The sequence below is a fragment of the Bubalus kerabau genome, chromosome 2, assembly GCF_029407905.1.
Source record: "Bubalus kerabau isolate K-KA32 ecotype Philippines breed swamp buffalo chromosome 2, PCC_UOA_SB_1v2, whole genome shotgun sequence".
Lineage (NCBI taxonomy): Eukaryota > Metazoa > Chordata > Mammalia > Artiodactyla > Bovidae > Bubalus > Bubalus kerabau.
The window spans coordinates 99,673,569-99,696,022 of record NC_073625.1 but is presented as its reverse complement, the minus strand read 5'-3'; the positions used below and the strand labels follow the sequence as shown (position 1 = coordinate 99,696,022).

At 39.9% G+C, this 22,454-nt stretch overlaps 1 protein-coding gene across 1 annotated transcript in view; it reads left to right on the top strand.

Moving 5' to 3' along the window:
- MYH15 (myosin heavy chain 15) overlaps positions 1-22,454 on the top strand; it is a 146,111-nt gene that overhangs the window by 14,265 nt on the left and 109,392 nt on the right. The window contains exons 10-12 of the mRNA XM_055570077.1: positions 7,844-7,947; positions 9,179-9,317; positions 20,111-20,229. Of these exons, the coding sequence (XP_055426052.1) occupies positions 7,844-7,947; positions 9,179-9,317; positions 20,111-20,229 (362 nt within the window). The remainder of the gene's footprint in view (positions 1-7,843; positions 7,948-9,178; positions 9,318-20,110; positions 20,230-22,454) is intronic.

Here is a 22,454-nt window from a genome sequence, read left to right as displayed (position 1 = left end):
CCAAATTCAGTTATTTGACTAGGATAAAAGAAATGCCATGAATGGAAATAGAAAAGTAACTTATAGGGTAAGAGAATGAATTTCATGTATTCATTCAACAAATATTTGTTGTGGGGTGACTATGTATACACTGTTTCTTAAAGGATAGGTGATAGGGAAGTAAACAGGGCCCACAGGTCCTGGCCCTCATGAGCTTACATTCTAGTATGGAAGACAATAACAAATAAGTAAACAAAAAATATATAATTTCAGACAATGGTAGGTCTATAGAGAAAAATAAAGTGGATGAGGGGATGGAGTGAATTAGGAATTGGTAGGGCAATGAAAGTTTATATTTTATTTAATTTTGTGTCTTGCGGGGGCACACCCTGTGGCTTGCAGTTCTCTGACCAGGGACTGAAACTGGGCCACATGGCAGTGAAAGCCTGGAATCTCCACAGGTGGTTATATTTTATATAGAAGAGTCAGGTGAGATCTCTGTAAGGAGGCAATGTTTTGGGAATTCCCTGGCAGTCCAATGGTTAGGACTCGCACTGCTGTGGCCTGGATTTGGTTCCTAGTAGGGGAATGTGAGAGTTGGACTGTGAAGAAAGCTGAGCGCTGAAGAATTGATGCTTTTGAACTGTGGTGTTGGAGAAGACTCTTGAGAGTCCCTTGGACTGCAAGGAGATCCAACCAGTTCATTCTGAAGGAGATCAGCCCTGGGATTTCTTTGGTGGGAATGATGCTAAAGCTGAAACTCCAGTACTTTGGCCACCTCATGCGAAGAGTTGACTCATTGGAAAAGACTCTGATGCTGGGAGGGATTAGGGGCAGGAGGAGAAGGGGACGATAGAGGATGAGATGGCTGGATGGCATCACTGACTCGATGGACGTGAGTTTGAGTGAACTCCGGGAGATGGTCATGGACAGGGAGGCCTGGCGTGCTGCCATTCATGGGGTCGCAAAGAGTCGGACACGACTGAGCGACTGAACTGAACTGAACTGAACTGAGGGGAACTAAGATCTGGCAAGCTGTGCAGTGAAGCCAGAGGGTGGGGGCAGGGGGTGGGAAAGAAGGCTATGCTTTTCCAGACACTTGAATGAAGGAACAAGTAGGCAAAGACTTCCAGGAAAAAACTTCCTGAGGGAAGAAACAGTGAGTGCAAAGGCCCTGAGGCAGGAATGCATTTGGTTTAGTCTTGGAATAGTATAACGGCCATTGCTGGGGGCAGAGTGGGGCAATGGAGTGGGTAATGTAGGGGCAGACAGGTAGGGCCAGCCCAAGCAGCACCTCGCATGGCATGGCAGAGAGTTTATGTCTCCAGTGCTATGGAAAGTCATTGGAAGGGAAGAATGACAAGCTGATTGGGTTTCAAAGGTATTACATCTGGCATTGAGGACAACTGTGCTCCCACAGGAGTGACTGTGGGATGATTGGAGATCCAGGTGAACAAACTGATGGGGAACAATCCCCTCAGACTGTCCTGCTTAGATGAAGTATGGTATGCATCCAGCAGGGTTTTAACTACCTGGTCTCTAACTCCTAAGTGCCCTCAGCAAATAGAGAAAGCTCTACAAACTGGACAGCTATATTTTGCCATAGGTGCAGTTGGTGGTATGAAAGCAGCAGCTGTTCTCCTTACTATCTTCCCTCCATCTCAACCTGGAACAGACTTTTTTTTTTTTTAAGTTTTCCTTTGAGTAGCTCTGCCAGATGACACTCATTTCTATGCAGTGCAGAGCAGCTAACATGGAGGGTCCAGTGCGGGTACAGTAGTGACTGCAGGATTTTTTGGAGCATCTCTGTTTACTAATAGAACTGTCTGAAGACCCTGGGCTGCTATAGAAAATTCCTATCATGAATTCATGAGCTCATGTACTTTGTTGAGCCTGTGGACCGTTGAGATTGATTAGTGTATAAAGGCTGACATCTGGTGGTTCAGGTTGAGTATTGTTGGTTCACTTGTTTATGACACCAATGATCATTCTTTGGAATATTTAAAAATGTTAAACTGTTTGTACTCATTGCTGCCAAAGAAGAGCTTCTGAGTATCCTGAGGAGTGACACAAGAGGGTAGAGCTTAGCATGTGAGGATTGTGTCCAAATTTCCTAAAATAGGAGCATTTGTGTATGACAAGCAAATCAGGTGTGGAAAATGACAGCACAGGGTGGAGGTTCTGTGGGAGCAGTGGCTCGTCCCACAGAAGGAGCCAAGGAAATGGAGTGATGTGTCATCCAAAGAGCCAGCCCCATTTTAGCCTCTACTTGGCCTGGAAGATTCCTTCTCCTCCTTTTTTTTTTCAGTTAATGCTGATTCTTGTTCCAGGCACAGCTAAAACTCACTCCCCCAGTTCCCTTAGATATGGCTCCTTAAAATTCTTCAGTTTTTTTTTTTTTAATGTGAACCATTTTCAAAGACTTTATTGAATTTGCTACAGTCTGCTTCTGTTTTATGTTTTGGTTTTTGGTCTCCAGGCATGTAGGTTTTTAGCTCCCCTAACAGGGATCGAATCCCCGCCCCCTGCATTGGAAGGGGAAGTCTTAACCACCGGACCACTAGAGAAGTCCCAAAATCCTTTAGTTCTTAATGCCATCTATATACCACTTATCTACCTTTTATCTTCCTTTATCTAACTGTAAAAGTTAATACCACTTATCTTCCTTTTTCTCTTCTTTGATTTTTTTCTTTATATTTATTTATTGTGCCCACTCTTTCTATTCAACTGGTGTGTAAACTCCAGAAGGAGAGGTCAGGAAACAAATCTTTGCCTCTTGGAATCCTTGACACGTTGCCTAATGCCCTGAGAACTCCATAAAGTGTGTGACAGTATTACACAGTGGTGGCAGCCAAGAGCTGCCCTTGATCTGTCTACTGGGACCCCTAGTGCCTCTGGAGAAGGGAATGGTCAGCATCTGGGCCTGTTTTGGAGCTTATTCAGTTTACCCTCTTTACCCATTAGATTTCTCTTGAACTAGCCTCATATCTTCACTCCCTTTCCCCCTACTGGTTATTAGGGGGTGCAAGGTATCTGAATGCTTCCCAACTCCAGAGAATGCTATTCAAATCAGAAGCTATGTGAATGACTCTCTCTGGAGCTGGGCAGTGCACGACCTCTTCAGCTGTACATAGCAGCCCTGAGGAAAAGGTAATGATGGGTGATGTGACATAGAGGCACTAGCCACAGAACTCTGTTCCTAAGATGATAAACTTCTTTTGGCCCACTGTCAGTTTCACTGTTTTTCATAGTAAACACAATCGTGGAGAACATTCAGCCATTCTGAAAGTAAAATGTAATGTTAGGATGACATGTGAAACAATGCCTTGAATGATAAAACACTCACTCTTAATGGGTTCTGCTGCTGCTGCAAAGTCACTTCAGTCGTGTCCGACTCTGTGCGACCCCATAGACGGCAGCCCACCAGGCTTCCCCATTCCTGAGATTCTCCAGGCAAGAACACTGGAGTGGGTTGCCATTTCCTTCTCCAATGCAGGAAAGTGAAAAGTGAAAGTGAAGTCGCTCAGTCGTGTCCGACTCTTAGCGACCCCATGGACTGCAGCCCACCAGGCTCCTCCGTCCATGGGATTTTCCAGGCAAGAGTACTGGAGTGGGGTGCCCTTAATGAGTTCTAGGCATCTCCAACTGGACAGTGGGCTCTAGAAATGAACTCTTGACACCTATACTTTTTGAAAGTAAAGCAATTAACTTTTACAGTTAGCACCCTCTCATCCATTCTCTCTCTGCTCCCCACCTCACCTCACTCCCACCCCATCCTCCACATGCCCACAGCCTGGTCAACAATCTTCTATATGGGCCCTTTCTGGCCTAGATAGTCTCTCTGACTCAATAGTGTCTCATGAAATGCATATACTTTTTTTCATTCTCTCAAGGCCATTTCTCATGGTAAAAATGCAATTAATTAAATAAAGGAATCCCTGTTTACATGAAACTCTTCTGAGAAAACCTCAATCCAATTAAAATTTATTGCTCCTTGAAAAGAAGTTTTGATAAGGCCCAGTGGGGAAGATGTTTGAGCTAAAGGCCTTTTTGGGTTCCTCAAACACTCCTGCTTCTCTAGAGCGGCCACCTCCTGCCGAGGGCAGCTGCCCCAGGGAATGGTTATACCAGTGCAGCAGCCATATTTCTGGTTGTAAGGAGATAGAAGAAAAGTCCATTGGATGTGCTAAATGACTTCTAGAAATGATGCTTCTGGAAGAGGGGAGATTGAGAGAGAATTCACATGTAGCACTTGGGCCCAACATTCTGGCTTATTACCAGCCCCCTCCTGAATCTTGGCTCTTTCCTCTACCTGGTCCTCCAGTCCTCAGGCACATAGTGTTCTTGCTCTCTGCTCCGTCTCCCTCTGTGCATGTCCAGTGTCGAGCTTGCACAGAAGAAAGACTCTCCTTCTGTCTATGACAAAGGAGGAAATGGAGTCCTGTCATAGTCACACACAGGTGGGAGCAGTGGGTGGCAGAGTCTAGCAGAAGCACTAGAGACTATGTTCTAAATTCAGTTTATCGTTAATTTGACTGTGGGCAATTAGTATGCCTTTCTAGCCTTTTATTTTCCTTATATTTAACATGGAGAAAACAATGTCAGATATAGCACATTTGATCGTCATGACTAGGACGAAATGATAAAAAATGATATAATAAGCATGAGTAAAATAAAAATTCTGTAAAAGGTGAATCTAGAATGATCTAAAAGGTAATCTTGGCAGAGCAATCTTGGAATGTAGATTTTGTTTTTATTGTCAGCCAACTAAAACATGCCTTCACCCTAAGGTACAGCATTTTCTGTACGGTTTAGGTATATGATTCCTCTAGTCTCCTTGAGGGAAAGGACTATTTCAGTTTTGTATCCTTTCCTCCTCCCATAGCATATGCCTACAGTAGAGAAAATAGGTTAAGTAAATGCTTTGATTTGAAAGACATGGAGATGATGTCTGCATTTGAGCTGGGTGAAGGGACAAGGCATTGTGGCACCCAGGTGTCTGGCCTGGGTGTGTTGGTGACATTCACTTGCATAAGGAGCCACAGAAGAATAGCTTCAGGGCAGACACAGTAAACATCATTGATTCAATTGTGGTAATGCTGGGTTTGAGCTACTTGTGGCCATTCACCTTGAAGTATCTAACAGAAAGTTGGAGATCTAGGTCTGGAGCTCAGAAAATATAGATTTGAGGGTCATCAGTAAAGTCATGAATGAATCTTGCATAAAGTACAGAGAGAGCATACATCTTGATAGCATACAGTCAGGACAGTATTTGATACCCTTGATGACTCCCTCTTCCTGAAAATCTGCCCCCTTGGCCTCCAATGTCCTACCCTCTTTTATTTGTCTCCTAAACCTCTGGGCATTACTTAGCAGGTTTCTCTCTTTTATCCAGCACATGAATTTAGAGGGCCCTGGGGCTCAGTCCTTGGCTTTGTCTTGTGGTGATAGATCATCTAGACTGACAGCTTTAAAGATCATTTCTATCTGATGACTTGCAAAGTTTGATCCTAAGTCTAGACTTTTCTTTAGCATTCCAGACTCACAGATAACAGACTTTAATGTCTCCACTTGGATGTTTAATAGGCGTCTCAAACTTCACATGCCTACAACCTAGTTCCTAAACTCCACCCCACCAGACCTATTCCCACCAGTGTTTAGTAGCTCATCAGAAGGCATCTCCATCCTTCTGCTTGCCTGGGCACAAACCCCTGGAGTTGTCCTTGATCAGAATTTTCTCCCACATTATTCTCATTTGTTTCATCAGCAAATCCTGTTGACTCTACTCCATTCAAAATCCAAGCTCTGGCTACTTCTTACCACGTCTGCTGTTACCCCCAAGTCAAGTACCAATTTTTCCCTCCTGAATTAACTCTTTCTTGTTGTCCCTGATTCCACCCTCTCCCTCTGTCTTTAACCACAGCCACAGTAAATTAAAAAAAAAAAATCGGATGATGTCACTCTTCTGCTCAAAACCTTCTGTGGCTTCCTATCTCACATAGAGCAGAAATGCCCAGATCCTCACCGTGGCCTGTGAGGCTCTATAATCTGGCCTCTGGATGCTTCTTGGACCTCATGGACTACTCTTTCTTTTACCAACCTTAGCCACTCAAAATTCCAGGCAAGCACCCCACCTCAAGGCCTTTTCATTTGCTTTTTTTCTTTTTAGCAATTTCTTCCCATACTTACTTATGACTCTCTCCTGTAACTCTCTTTACGCAAATGTCACCTTATGGAGGCCTTCTCTGATCACTGGGTTAAAAATGGAAACTCTGCATATCCAAGACTTTTTATTCCTTTTCCCTTTTATTTTTCTCCTTAGCACTTACTACTGTTTTACATGTCATATTTTTACCCATTTACTTTTAATTCTGTCTTCTGTTGGAATATAAGCTTTATGAGGGCAGGCATGACTTTTTTTTCACTGATGTATCCATAAAACTTACAATAATTCCTGGCATATTACTGGATCTCCAATAGATATTGATATAAAGTGAGGCATGAGGAATAATATAAGGAGATTCCTGAGAAGTATTAACATTTAAAGGACATTTAAATCTCCATGGAAATAAATACTTTAAAAATAATTATGAATTATATTTCTATTTAAAATATATATTATACTTGGATTCAGCCTGATTTCTTTTGGGTTAGCCCAGTTACTTTTATCAAATAGCTTTATTGAAGGATTACTGACCTAAGTGTAAACATTGACGTGTGTATCTATGAGGTGAAACCATCATCACAATTGAGATAATGCATATATCCATTCAAAAGTTTCCAATCTCTTGAAATCCCTCCCTCCTGCCCCTTCTCACTCCTTCAAGCCCTCCTCTCCCAACCCAGTCCCTAGGCAACCACTAATGTGCTTTGTCAGGACAAATTAGTTAATGTTTCTAGAATTTTATAAGATGGAATCCTGCAGTGGATACTCTTTTGTCTGGCTTATTTCACTCAGCAAATTATTTTGAGATGCTTCCATGCTGTAGCACATGTTCATAGTGCATTCTTTTGTTTGCTGAGGAATAATTAATGATGAACGTTTGGATTGTTTCCAAATAGAGCATTTGGAACATTCACATAGTCCAATTTCTTTGTTTCTAACTTCAGGATAATAGAACTTCACTTCATTGAGTGCTAAACAGAAAACTCAGATGGGCTCTATAAAACTTCACTGGGAGCGAGTGTCAGGCTTTAAGAGGTTAATGTGATTTGGCCAAGTTGACTGCAGACATGTTGCTGATGGCCTGCCTTGGCTTCAGCCTGCATTATGTTTCCTGACTAAGTGAATCATGTCAGGAGTCTTAGACATATCAGAGGTGCAGCAGTGAACACACTAGCTGATTTATGGATCCCGTGAAAGACAGACTCAGCCTCCTAACAGGGAGGACATGATGTGACAGGGTTATACTGCTAATGTTCCCTGGGTTTTGACCCCAGTTTCTGCCTGCTGCCTAGCTTTTGAAGCTCAGGCATGTTATAATTTTACAAACCATTTTTTGTTGTTGTTGTTCTCTGGCCCTCAACCACATATCTAGGCCAAATTCCTGTTTGCAAAGTTTTGCCAACATGCATTATCTGTTTGTTTTTTTTTTTTCCTCACACCAATTCAAGTGGCTGCAATTGAATCTGCTTTCCGATTTGGCCTGTCTGGTCTTCTCTTGGGAGGCATTAGAACATGACTGACAAGTTAATAGAGGGCAGAAATTGATTGCAGAGGCTTGGGTGTAGAATATGGATTTTATTTTGGCTTGTTTACAAGTATGCTGTAAGCCGTAAGAGTAAACTGTGAATATTGGTCAATTATTTTCTGAAGCCTTGTGGATTTCTGTAAGCTGTTTAACTGATGGTTTTCCCACTGCAGATGTGTGCCTGGTGTCTGAAAATCCCTCTGACTTTCACTTTTGCTCTCATGGAACAGTTGCTGTGGAGAGCTCAGATGATGCTGAAGAACTGCTGGCCACGGATGTAAGGCTTGTTAGTTATCAGAGCAAAGTCTGGTAATGACAATGAGACATGGAAGAAAGCATCTTAGATCTCCTCTCTTCCGAAGGGTCCTGGAGAAGTGACCTTCCTTCCCCGAGGGGTGGAGAGTGGAAGGTGCCCCTATAGAACTGCTTCTGTCCAGAGTTTTATACTTATTTATTTTGTCAGTATAGTAACTTTGATACATATAGAAAAGTAGGAAGATGCTTCAGTGCAATGATAACCACTGTTTTCATTCTTTTATTTTTTTTCTCTTCGGGATTGCTATTATGTAGTTGTTTTGGTGTTTTTTTAAATCAAGGATCATAATCATTCTACATATGCTGTTTGATATATCGTTTGCTTTTTGATTAATGTTTAGCATTTTCAGTATTATTACAAACTTTTCATAAACATTTAATGGATACTTAATATTTTATCAGACATTTGTTCTATAGTTTATTTAACCATTCTCCTATTGTTAGACTCACGGTTGAGGGTTTTTTTTCCTACTATGGTGAATATCTTTGTAGGTGAGTACATTCCTGTATATCAGATTCATCTTATGCTAGATTTCTAAAAGGTAGGATTATGAAATTTTTATAGTCTCTCGATATACATTCTAAATTAACTACTAGAAGGATTACCAATTTCCACCTCCTGGAGTGTGTGAGAACACACTTCTTACCATGTGCAGTGGCTTCTTAGGATGCTGTTCTTTGGTGACATAGTTCTTCTTTTCTTAAATACTTCCTTTTGCCAGTCGTCAAAATGAATCTGAAATAAATATGGGAGAACATATGGGATCCCAGAAATAAGCAACCCATCAGATATGGTGCTACTTTATCCCATAACCACGAAAGGCAAAATAATTGAGCTCATATAGCCAGTTAATGATAGATTATTGGAAGGGAGAAGAGAGGAACAGGAGAGAAGGCATCTGAGGAGAGTTCTAAAACTACTGAGTTAAACATCAAATCATATGCCTTCCTAATTCTCTTTTAAAGGGATGAAGAGGCTACAGGTGACCAAGAGCCAACAGGGCGCTTTCAAACCAGTTTGAATTAGTTTGAACAGAACTGTCACACTTCAGGCTGTGGTGATCCATCTCCTTCCCTCCGGCAGGCAGCCCATGGCCCACAAGTGGAGGGAGGTGTGATACACAGCGGAGGTGAGGTGCTTACTGCAGCCATTAGGCAAATGAATACTTGGCCATCTGCTTCTCTTTCTACAGCAAGCCATGGACATCTTGGGCTTTCTCCCTGATGAGAAGTACGGATCTTATAAACTCACTGGAGCCATTCTGCACTTTGGAAACATGAAATTTAAGCAGAAACCCAGAGAAGAGCAAGTGGAAGCAGATGGCACAGAAAGTAAGGATTACTTTTGAAAACAGGGCATACAGGTGCCTCGAATCCCTGACCCTAGGCCTACTCCCTTTCCTTGCAGTTAGCCTCACCTCTTGGTTTTTAGGAAATGTTGAAATTAATCAGTGATTTCCCTCAATTGATGCCCCCCAAATATTATATCTTTCAGTCATCATTTTTTTGTAGAGTCCTTGTATCTCAGAATAAGACACATTCCTTAATTAATTATTGATGATGCCAGTAAATTTGCTAAACTTGGGTGATAATAGGATTGACTAAGATACACTGTGCCTTCAGCATGTAGACTCTGGAGAAAAACAGAAAAAGGAGCAAATCACTATGAGATGCATAAAGCAACATAATGAAGGTGTGAACAAAGATTTTTAGAGTTCTAAAGCTGGAGTGTTCACTAAGTTGAAAACAAAATGGCTTCTTTTCCCTTTGCTTTTTATTCTCATTATAAAAATTTATAGTCATGCCTACTTATCAAAAAGATCTATAGTGAGTGATCTGTGTAGAATGATCATTAAAATAGAAAATCACAATTATGAAAAGAAGGAATAATAGTCATAATGACTTCATTTAATAAAATTCCTGGCATCTGAAACAAAAAGAAAAAAGAATATTCACTCAAATCTTTCAACAAATATTTTTTAAAATTTTGTATTTTCAATTGTGGTAAAATATACACAACATAAAATCTTACCCATTTTTAAGTGTTCATATCAGTGGCATTAAGTGCTTTCACATTGTTGTGCAACCACCATTGCAGTTAATCTCCAGAACTTTTTGTCATCCCAAACTGAAACTCTGTATAAAGCAATAACTCTCGATTACTCCCTTCCCCTAACCCCTAGAAAGCATTAGTTTACTTTCTGCCTCTATGAATTGGACTACTATGCATACTTTATATAAATGGAATCATACGATGTTTGTCCTTTTGTGTCTGGTCTATTTCACTTAGCATAATGTTTTCAGAACATGTTGCAGTAAGTGTCAGAATTCCATTCCTTTTTAAAGGCTAAATAATATTCCATCACATGTATATTCTACTTTTTGTTTACCTGTTCATTTGCAGACACGTGAGTTGCTTCTACTTTTCACTATTGAGTAATGCTGCTGTTAACACTAGTGTTCACATATCTGTTTGAGCCTGTGCATTTATTATTTTTTGTCTATGCCCAGAAGTAGAATTGCTGGATTAAATGATTATTCTATGTTTAATCTTTTGCGGAACCTCCATACTCTTTATCTCTGGTGGCAGCACCATTTCACATTCCCACCAGTGATGCATAAGGGTTCCAGTTTTTCTACATCCTCACCAACACTTGTTGTTTTCTGTTTTTTGATAAGAGCCATCTGTATGGGCACGGTGGTATCTTAGTTGTGCTTTTATTTTCATTTCCCTAATGATTAGTGATGTTGAGTATCTTTCATGGACTTACTAGACATTTGTATATCTTCTTTGGAGAACTATCTATTCAATTCCTTTGCCTGTTTTTGCACTGGGTTGTTTGTTTTTCTATTGTTTCACAAATAGTTTTTGAGCCCAGTCTGTTCAGGGACTGTACCTGGTGCTAGAGATATACCTGTGAACAAGATATCATCTCTGTCTTGACTGTCTAGTGTGGGAGATAGACAATATATACATAAATGGACAAATACATGCATGAAGTCTGAATGAAAAAACAGAATAAAAGAATAAAGAATAATACGAATTGAAGGTTGTTATTGATAGGGTGGTCAAAAGTCCCCTTAGAGAAGAGGACACTGGAGCTCAGATGAGAATACAGTGGGAGAAGGTACTCTGCTGCTGTTGTTCAGTCACTCAGTTGTGTCAATTGTTAGTATAATATATACATTGTACCAACATATTAATATATACTTTCATGGTCTCTTGTTGCCTTTTTTTGTTATTTTTGTCATTGTTGTTGGTTTTTTGCTTTTTCCATGCTTTGAAACAAAGTTTTAAAAATTATTTTTATTACAAAAGCAGGATATAATTATTAAGCAGAAGATACAGATAAGCAAATGAAGCAAGTCATCTCATCCAATCTCCCTGGTGGTTCCTTGTCAGCTTTTTTGCTGGTGTATCCTCATCGTCCTTACTTCTAACTGCTCCAGAACTGCTGGTCTCGACTCTTGACACTTTTCTTTGCTCATTTTTTAGCTGATTATCTCAAACTCAACTTGTATACAACCGAATTCTCCACCTCTTCGTAACCCCTGCTACCAACTCTTCATTTTTCAGTCTTCTTACTAAATGTCAACTGGACTCTCCCAGTTGCCCTGACTCAAATCATGGGTAGCTTAGAGTCATCCTGAACTCCTCTCTTTTTCATTGTCTCTACCTTTAAACATACATAAAACTCACAACCATCCACAGCTATCATGTTCACTGCCACCACCTAGCCTAAGCCTCCATTTCTTACCAGACAATCCAGAGAGCCTCCTTCCTGATCTCCCCGCCTCCACCCTCACCCCATTACTGTGCACAGAGCAGCCAGCAATGACCCTTTCACAGTATAAGCCATTCCATATCCCCTCCTCTCACAGATGGCTCCCATCTTACTCAAAATAAGCTCCGAATCCTCAGTATAGCCTCCTTGTCTTCTCTGATGTCTCTCCAAATCTCTCTCTAATCCCATCTCCCTATTGTGACTGATAATATGAAATTTATATTTGGTCTTTGTCCTAGTTTATGGCACAGAGCTCTTAATTTGGAATTTTCTGAGTTATGAGATCGATAAAGGTACATTTTATGTTAACAAGGTGACTTTTGGACTGTGCCTATAGATGGGGTCTGGTCACCACAAGAACTAACCTAGAGTTGAAACTTTCAGTCCCATCTCTGTCAGGACAGAGGAGAGGGGCTGGAGATGAAGTTCAGTCACCAGTGGTCAATGCCTATGTAATGAAGCCTCCATGAAATCTTAAAAGCACAGTGTTCAGAGAGCTTTTGGGTTGCTGAACTTGTGGAAATTTGGTGAGATTGGCATCCCTGGAGAGGGTGTGAAGGCTCTGCACCCTTTCCCCATAACTTTCTCTAGGCATCTCTCCTATTTAGCTATTATTGAATTATATTCTTTTATCATAAACCATTGATTTAGTACATAAAGTGTTTTTTCTGAGTTCTGTGAGCCTCTAGCAAATTCAGTTCAGTTCAGTTCAATTCAGTCATGTCTGACTCTTTGAGACCCCATGGACCACAGCATGCCAGGCCTCCCTGTCCATCACCAACTTCCAGAGTTTACTCAAACTCATGTCCATTGAGTCGGTGATGCCATCCAACCATCTCATTCTCTGTTGTCCCCTTCTCCTCCTACCTTCCATCTTTCCCAGCATCAGGGTCTTTTCAAATAAGTCAGCTCTTCACATCAGGTGGCCAAAGTATTGGAGTTTCAGCTTCAGCATCAGTCCTTCCAATGAACACCCAGGACTGATCTCCTTTAGGATGGACTGGTTGGACCTCTTTGCAGTCCAAGGGACTCTCAAGAGTCTTCTCCAACACCACACTTCAAAAGCATCAATTCTTTGGCACTCAGCTTTCTTTATAGTCCAACTCTTACATCCATACATGACTACTGGAAAAACCATAGCCTTTACTAGATGGACCTTTGTTGGCAAAGTAATGTCTCTGCATTTTAATATGCTGTCTAGGTTGTTCATAACTTTTCTTCCAAGGAGCAAGCGTCTTTTAATTTCATGGCTGCAATCACCATCTGCAGTGATTTTGGGAAGTCTGTCACTGTTTCCACTGTTTCCCCATCTATTTGCCATGAAGTGATGGAACCAGATGCCATGATCTTAATTTTCTGAATGTTGAGTTTTAAGCAAAATTTTTCACTCTCCTCTTTCACTTTCATCAAGAGGCTCTTTGTTCTTCTGCTTTCTGCCAGAAGGGTGGTGTCATTTGCTTATCTGAGGTTATTGATATTTCTCTCGGCAATCTTGACTCCAACTTGTGCTTCATCCAGTCTAGCATTTCTCATGATGCACTGTACATATGTTAAATAAGCAGGGTGACGATATACAGTCTTGACATACTCCTTTCCCTATTTGGAACCAGTCTGTTTTTCCATGTCCAGTTCTAACTATGGCTTCTTGACCTGCATACAAATTTCTCAGGAGGCAGGTCAGGTGGTCTGGTATGCCCATCTCTTACAGAATTTTCCACAGTTTATTGTGATCCACACAGCCAAGGGCTTTGGCATAGTCAATAAAGCAGAAGTAGATGTTTTTCTGGAACTCTCTTGCTTTTTTGATGATCCAATGGATGTTGGCAATTTAATATCTGGTTCCTCTGCCTTTTCTAAATCCAGCTCGAACATCTGGAAGTTCACTGTTCACATACTGTTGAAGCCTGGCTTGGAGAATTTTAAGCATTACTTTACTAGTGTGTGAGATGAGTGCAATTGTGCAGTAGTTTGAACATTCTTTGGCTTTGCCTTCTTTTGGGATTGGAATGAAAACTGACCTTTTCCAGTCCTGTGACCACTGCTGAGTTTTCCAAATTTGCTGGCATACTGAGTGCAGCACTTTCACAGCATTACCTTTTAGGATTGGAAATAGCTCAACTGGAATGCCATCACCTCCACTAGCTTTGTTCATAGTGATGTTTCCTAAGGCCCACTTGACTTCACATTCCAGGATATCTGGCTCTAGGTGAGTGATCACACCATCGTGATTATGTGGGTTGTGAAGATCTTTTTTGTATAGTTCTTCTATATATTCTTGCCACCTCTTCATAATATCTTCTGCTTCTGTTAGATCCCTACCATTTCTGTCCTTTATTGGGCCCATCTTTGCATGAAATGTTCTCCTGGTATCTCTAATTTTCTTGAAGAGATCTCTAGTCTTCCCCATTCTATTGTTTTCCTTTATTTCTTTGCACTGATCACTGAGGAAGGCTTTCTATCTCTCCTTGCTATTCTTTGGAACTCTGCATTCAAATGGGTATATCTTTTCTTTCCTTCTCTGCCTTTCACTTGTCTTCTTTTCATAGCTATTCTTAAGGCCTCCTCACACAATCATTTTGCCTTTTTGCATTTCTTTTTCTTGGGGATGGTCTTGATCCCTGCCTCCTATACAATGCCACGAACCTCTGTCCATAGTTCTTCAGGCACTCTGTCTATCAGATCTAATCCCTTGAAAATTAAATCCAGCAAATTAATTGAACCCAAGTAGGGTGTCGTTGGAACCTCCAAACTATAGCTGGTTGGTCAATAGCCTAAGCAACAACCTGGACTTTCATTTGGCTTTTGAAGTGGAGGAAGCAGTCTTGTATTAATAGGACTGTACTCAACCTGTGGGATCTGATGCTGTCTCAGGTAGTTGGTGTCAGAATTGTGCTGAACTGTAGGACTTCCATCTGGTGTCACAGAACTGCTTGGTGTGGATCCACCCACCTCAGTGGAGTCAGGGGCAGAGCCCTCACCTACCCTTTCCCCAGTCTCTCACTCCTCTCACTCAGTCCGCTGATCTCTTGGCTCTTCTGGGAGTATTTGAGCAATCCTATTGCAGGACTTTTTCACCAACTCCTCCTTCTCTCTGGAACTCTTCCCAGGTATCCTCATGACTCACTCCCTCACTTTGTCAAGGTGCCATCTTGGCTATCACCTTATCAGAAAACTCTTCCCTGACGACCCCCACCTCCTTCTTATCATTCTCTATCTTCTTACTCTGAATATTTTTGTTTGTGTCATTCATAATAGCTGCTTTTTATTGGCTGTCTTACTCCCCAGTCTCCATCAGATGGGAACTCCTGAAGAGCAGCGGTCTAATTAGGTGTGAACTGCTGTATTTTACCCACTCCAGTGTTCTTGCCTGGAGAATCCCAGGGACGGGGGAGCCTGGTGGGCTGCCATCTATGGGGTCGCACAGAGTCGGACACGACTGAAGTGACTTAGCAGCAGTAGCAGCAGCTGTATTTCCAGGCATTAATACAATGTCTGGCTCTGTAGCACTTACCATAGTAGTAATTAATTATTTGTTAATGAATCCTACCTACTCAGGGACAGTCAGTTAATATCATAGGACATATCCTGTGTGTGTGTGTGTGTGTGTTTTCTATTTGAGTGACTGTCTCACTATACTCATCAATATTAGCAGTTGTTTTCCACTTGTCAATTAGCCAGGTTTTATTTTATTTTTATGTATTAATAAAGCTAACATTTGTGTAGGTTATCAACTATTTATATTGTTTCTTTTTTAAATTTTTGTTTCCATCATTAGCCCATTTTTAAAATTGAGGCACAGATTTTTTCTTATTGATTTATAAGGGCTCTTAATATATTAAGCCTTGGTAATTTTCTTCCAGTTAACCATTTAGGAAGTAGTTGAAGGAGTTGGACAGATGGAGAAGAAAGTGAAAAGAGGAAAGGCCCCAAACCAAAGGGGACATTCTTAGCTTTGCCTCTTTCTTGAGTTCAAGTCCCACATTTCTAACTTTCTACTGCATGTTCTGCTACCCTAAACTCTGCATGGCAAAAACTCAGTGTATCATCTTCTTCAAGTGATGTCTCGCTGTTGACTCTTCTATTCATATTCACAGTGCTGTCCTTCTCTCTGCTTCTCAGGCTAGAAACATCTTCATCATGTTTCTCAGTCTTTTGCTCTTTCTTGTTACTAGTTTAGACTTTTCAGCCCCTTGCACTCCACTGTCCCACAGTAGGTTCACTTTCTGTAATTGCCTCCCTCTGATCTGCCTTCCACACTTCCACAAAATTAATCTTTCTGATTAATTTGCCATTAATTTGCCATGCTGATTAATTTGCTGTTCTAATTTGCCATTTCTCTGCTAAAAGCCCCTTTAATATATCCCTATTATTTAAATAATACCTTCCAGAGATATCAGCTGTCTCCTGTGGCCACAAGTCACATGCTCTTCTGTTTATCTCACTTTCTAACTTCTTGGTCCAATCTGCCATCTTTGACCATCACTGCACTGCCCGCCTCTGCACTTTTGAGTCATGTTGTTCTCTGTCTTAGAAATGCTTGTTCTCCCATATTTGCCCATCAAAACCCTCCTCATCCTTCAAGGCTCAGACCAAATGTTGTTTCTTTCTTGAAATCTTCTCTGTTTATGCAGTCCAAAAGAGATCTTTCTCTCTCTTTCAAACTTTGATGATACTCATAATTTGTCTCTTTATAGACAGTTGTTTTATGAACTTGCTATTTTTGCCTGTTTTATTTACTGTCATGAATTATAAACTCCTTGATGTCAAGGATTTTTGTCTTGTTTATCTGTCCTCTTACCATAGCATCTGGTACCAGGCCTTGCACATAGCAAGTGCTCAGAAACTGTTCAATAAATTAAGAAAGGGTGAACAGCTCAGAAACCACATTATAACCTTACATATAAGATGAATTGAAGGTCATTTTCAAAACCCCTTTTCACATTCCCATATTGAGATTTGAGAAAACTGGATTTTGTTTCTGTCTTTATATCTTGTTATTTATACATCAGACTGTACCGGGATAGAATTGTCCCTTTGTTTTTCTCTACTTCCTTATCTGTTTTCAAGTGCCATCAGAATTGTTCTCTCCATCTTCTAATAATACTTACCAAATCTGGATACCATTCTCTAGAGAGTAGTTCTCAGACTTGGCTGCACATTAGAATCATCAGGGGAGCTTTTCTATTCCTGAAGCTCAGGCCTTACCCAGACCAAAGGAAATCAATCTCTGAGGGTGGATTCAGGCATCAGGGTTTGTGGTTACAACTTGCCAGGTGACCCCAATGTGCAGCCAAGGTTGAGGACTGTTCTCCAACCCTCGTACCCTCATGTGTATCAGAATTGCCTGGTGAAATGCTAAAAAATAAACCCTAACCTCCTCTAGTGAGCAAGTACTTTGTTCTTTTATGAACTCTGATCCTGATCCACACCAGTGATGAGAACCCTTCTAGCTAAACCTCTCCTAGGTAAGATGATACAACCTGGTTAAAATTCATGGTTTTATCCACCGGGTCCTAGAAAATGATGTTTATTTTGGTGGGATTTTTATAAAGCTTCTTCTGGAATACATCAGGTCACACAATGAACATATGTTTACAGGCGGTGCTGTCTTCATGATGGCATCTCCTGAATGTTAGAAGGATGTTTTTTCACCAATTTAAACTATTTTCATCTAGGTTGTAACACTATAAACTTTTAATGCAAAGGAAGTAATTTTGAGGAGGGGAACATGACACTGTTATTTTCGGTTAAAAAAAGATAAATAACATGTGATGTTTAATGTACACCTTTGGAATAAATTCAAGGCACACTACTCTGTCTGCAGATCCTTGAATGTCTCTGGAGTGGGAGAGAAATAATTCTGTAACATTGAAGGCTATTTCTGTCAGAGCTTAAGGTGGGATACTACAGAGAATTTGGGTTTCCTTTGTTCATGGATGAAAATAGACTCAAAGAACTGTCATTAACACTGGAAAAAGATTGGTGAAATTGATACTATTATTACCTATCTTGTCCATCTGAATGCTTCCAAAGCATAGAGAGCTGAAGTCCTGTCTATTTTTCCTGGACGGATATTGTGGAATTGTTCATTTTTCACATCATTGGTTACTGTTCAGCTCCACTCAGATTCATCAGGCACATTACATTTCTCCCTTCCTTTGAAATATTTTCATTTTGGGTTAGATGCTCTTTAAATTCTCCTTTGGCTCAAAAAGTCTTTTATTCTGACCCCTTGGCTTTTCAACTTGAAATAATCAGGCTTTTGTCTCCAAACATGGTGCTTTTAACAAGAATAACTCAGTATAGGATCGGAATGTCTGCTCTACTTTTGATTTTTCCACTTATTTTCCCAAACAGTCTTTCTTTGCATTCTGAAAGATTTCATAGCAATGGAGTTCCTAGGCCATTATCACTGATTAGGAGTAGATGTAGAATTTGTAGATACATTTCTAGAATGTATAATATATATTGACTTTGTATGCTAAGTCACTTCAGTTGTGTCTGACTCTTTGTGACCCTATGGACCATAGCCAACCAGGCTCCTCTGTCCATGGGATTCTCTAGGCAAGAATACTGGAGTGGTCGGTTTCTATTTCCTTTAGTTAATAAATAAATCAAACATTTCAAGCTTTTCTAGTCTTTGTGAAAACTTTAAAGGCCCCACAAAAAGGAAATGGATATTGTTAATACAGATAACATATAGCTATTTAATTGTGTTTTGTTTTTAATTTATTCTTTATTTGTGGTCATTGCTCAGGAGATTTTGTACTTCTTAATGAAGTAAGGAAAGACTGCATTTCCTTCTATTCTAAGATATTAACTTTATGGAATGACTACATCAGATATATATCTCAGGATTCACTTAAAATGGGAGACAGCAGAGAGGTTTCAACTGAGTAAAATATTCCTTTTGTTTGATAACTGAAAAAAACATGCAGTTTAAAATGTGTTTATAGCTTCTCACCTGTGGCATTATTTCGTGTTATTGTCATTTTTTTTAACAACTGATGTGATACATGCTTATTTACTTTTCCTTCTGATAACACTCATTCTTCATTTCTTAGAAAATGAAAATAGCACTCTATATAGGAATAATTGTGTGGGTTGTAAGTCTTCTTGTTAGGCAGCAGAGGGCACTGTGGGGCAGAGACTCACAGGAAGAGGAGCAGTGTATGAGAGATACTGGGCAAGTGTCCTGGCTTCTGTTGATAGGTCTTGAATTACCCAAATATATGGTCCAAGTTCTGGTTCCATTGAAAGGAGCTACAAATATATACGTAGAAGGGGAAAATAGGCAAATAATGAAAATATGATTTTCATCCTCTTCAGATGAACAATTCTTTTCAGAAGAGAGCCAATATCAAGAAATGGATTTTTTTTAATTGGGCTATAATTCTCATATTATAAAATTATTCTTTAAAATATACAGTTCAGTGAGTTTGGGCATAATCAGAAGGTGGTTTGACTAACATGTCATTACCCCCCAAAAGAGATCTTGTATACAAAAGTAAATACTCCCCATTCCTTTTTCCCCTAGCCCCTGGCAACTACAAATCTACTTTCTGTCTCTCTAGATTTACCTATCCTGGACAGTTCATATAAATAAAATCATATAATATATGGCCTTTGTGTCTGGCCTCTTCACTTACTATGATGTTTTCAACCCTCAATCATGTTGCAGCATACATCAATACTTCATTCTTTTTTGTAGTTAAAAAAATGTTCTGTGGAATTAATATCCTGCATTTTGTTTATCCATTTATCAGTTGATGAACATTTGTGTTTTTTCCTTTTTTTGACCATTGTGAGTAATGCTGCTAGGAACATTTGTGTACAACTATTTTGTGTGAACATATGTTTTTATTTCTCTTGGATATATACCTCGGGGTGGAATTGTTGGATCCTGCAGTAACTATGTTTAACTTCTGAGTGGCTGCCAAACAGTTTCCTCCAGTGGCTGTACCATTTTACATTCTAGGAGGGAATGAAGTTTTCAGTTTCTCCACTTCTTCACCAACACTCATGTCTTTTTGATTATAGCCATTCTAGTGAGTGTGTAGTGGCATTTCACTGTGATTTTGATTTGCATTTACAAGTAATAGAGTCTTTTAGGATCACTTAGGGTCCATGAATTTATTTCAGAACTACAATTTACCTTGCTACATCATTCTAACTACACCATCTTTCCATCTTCTGGGTTGTCTATTGGGAGCACGTGGAGATTGAATTTTAACAATGTTTTCCTTCTTCTCCCCTCCTCCCTCTTTTCTCTTACTATTTTTTCTCTCCCTCTCTCCCTCCCTCCTTCTCTTCTTCTTTTCCTTCCTTTCTTCTGACCAGGTGCTGGCAAGGCTGCTTTCCTCATGGGCATTAACTCCTCTGAGCTGGTGAAGGGCTTGATCCATCCTAGAATCAAAGTTGGTAATGAATTTGTTACTAGAAGCCAAAATGTAGAACAGGTAAGTTACTTCCAGAGTATTATGATTCTATCCTCTTGTACTAATTGTACACAGGTTTTATTTGTGTATTTTTCAACTTCTGATGTCTGTAACAAGGGCTTCTATAAAAAAGTGAAAAAGAATTACTATGATGAGTATTCTGTTTTCATCTGTGGTGCACACTACAGTAAATGCTCTTGTGTTAAGAGTCTTCCTTTTTTTTAATTTTATTTTTTAACTTTACAATATTGTATTGGTTTTGCCATATATCAAAATGAATCTTTCTAGTCTGAAAGATACCATTTTGACAGTTTCCCCTTAAGCAACGAGTCTCTTCAGATTCAGGGAAGTCCTTTACATTTTATAATAAACATCTTTATGGTCTAGCTAAGAGGCTCTTAAAAATACAGTTTCTGACATGAATAAAATTGGTAAATTGAAATCTATCACCTATTTGGAATATTAACTTTTTAGGCTATCAGATGCATTCATTAAGAAAGGGTTTCAGCACATATGCTGAAGTTAGCATTCAAAGAGGGGGAAAAATGAGAACCAAAGTGAGAGATGGAAGGTCATATAGGTTTGTTTTGTTCAGTATCCAGGAGAATATTTTAATGATAGAATAATGAGTGCTCTGAGAAGTGTTGATCCTGAGGCTGTGCAGTAAATAGTCACAGGACAGCCAACTAGTGGGACCATCTAAATATGATAGTGTATTTCAAAATAATAATTGACATCTGCAACGTGCTAGTATGAGACAAGCCCTGCTACAGTAACATACACATTAAAATCCTAGTGACAATAAAATGGGCATTTATTTCTTGCTCACACCAAGCCCAATACAGATTAGACCGCCTTCTTCAATTTTGTCCTCAGGCCATCTGGAATGCATGTCCTCCAGTGTTGCTGCACAGGGGAAAAAATGATTTGTGAAGAAAGTACACACACTTTAACTGCCTGGGGCTAGGAGTGATATCACGTTTAGTAAGATTCTATTGGTGAAAACTAGTCAAATTCTCTCCTTAGCTACTGTGGGGCTGAGAAGTGTAGTCTTTCTGGAAAGAGAAAGTGGTTTGATCACATATAACATGTAAAAAGCATTCATATTATCTCCTTCCATTCCTACAACAAAACTCAGAGGTATAAGTATCCTTACTGGCAAGGATACTTATGTTTTCCAGTTGAGGAAACCGAGGGTTAGGGAACATAAGTAACATTCCAAAGGACACCCAGCTAGTATTCAGGTGACACTTAGACTGTCTTATTCTGTATACATCCCAAATCTGAAAATAAGATAGACAAATGTGCAACTTTGTGACAGAAGACAGTTATTTTGACAACAATAAACTCTCTTCCTTTTGATATGTTTATAGAAAGGCATTTGGTGTGACTGTCATTTAAAACATTTCAACAACTAATCAAAACCAATTTCCTAGTTCAGCTTACTCTATAACTAAATAAGCTTATCTCTACCATAATATCAACTCTATGGGAACAATTTGCCCGCATTTTTGTCCTCCCTGGTGACCTGAGCTCTTGAGGCCATGGACTGTGTCTAATTCATCTTAGTACCCCAGCGTCTAGCACGGTGCCCTGCAAGCAGTAGGTTCTCCATAAATGTTAAAATAAATGAAATATTGGCTGACGTTAAGCCATGCTCAGTGGGACAAGTAGTTGAGCTATTTCTTCATAGTGAGGCTGGAGATGTCTGGCAGCTTCTTGCCTTTTAAGACATTCACCACCACATGCATGCATGACATGCTATGATTATAGAACAAGGACTTGCTCAGTGTAAAACTAATGAGCCCATAGGAGGACTGAAATCAAACCTTCGTCTCTTTAATATTGTGTTCTCAGGGACTGAGTTACCACACCAGCCTCTACTATAATGAAATCAGTGAAGCAAGCTAATATATTATTATTCAACATTAAAAGAAAGAAAACCCTCATCCTTCATGCCCCCCTCCCCTACCCACCTTCTTGCTTAAGCACTCTCTTTTCCTCCATCTCCTGAAGACAGAGTAAGAAAGCACACTGTAAGGCTTTTCTTTTCTTAGGAATTTTACTGACTTTATAGAGACAATTGTCACTGCTAAGAATAGAGATGTATATGCTCTGTTGATGACAATTGCAAAAGATGGCAAAAATTCTTGCAGTGTTAACACTTTATACAAAACTTAGTTCTAGTTCTTATGCTATCTAATTCTGGGACTTTGGTCAAATACTCCATCTCTCTGAGCACCCCA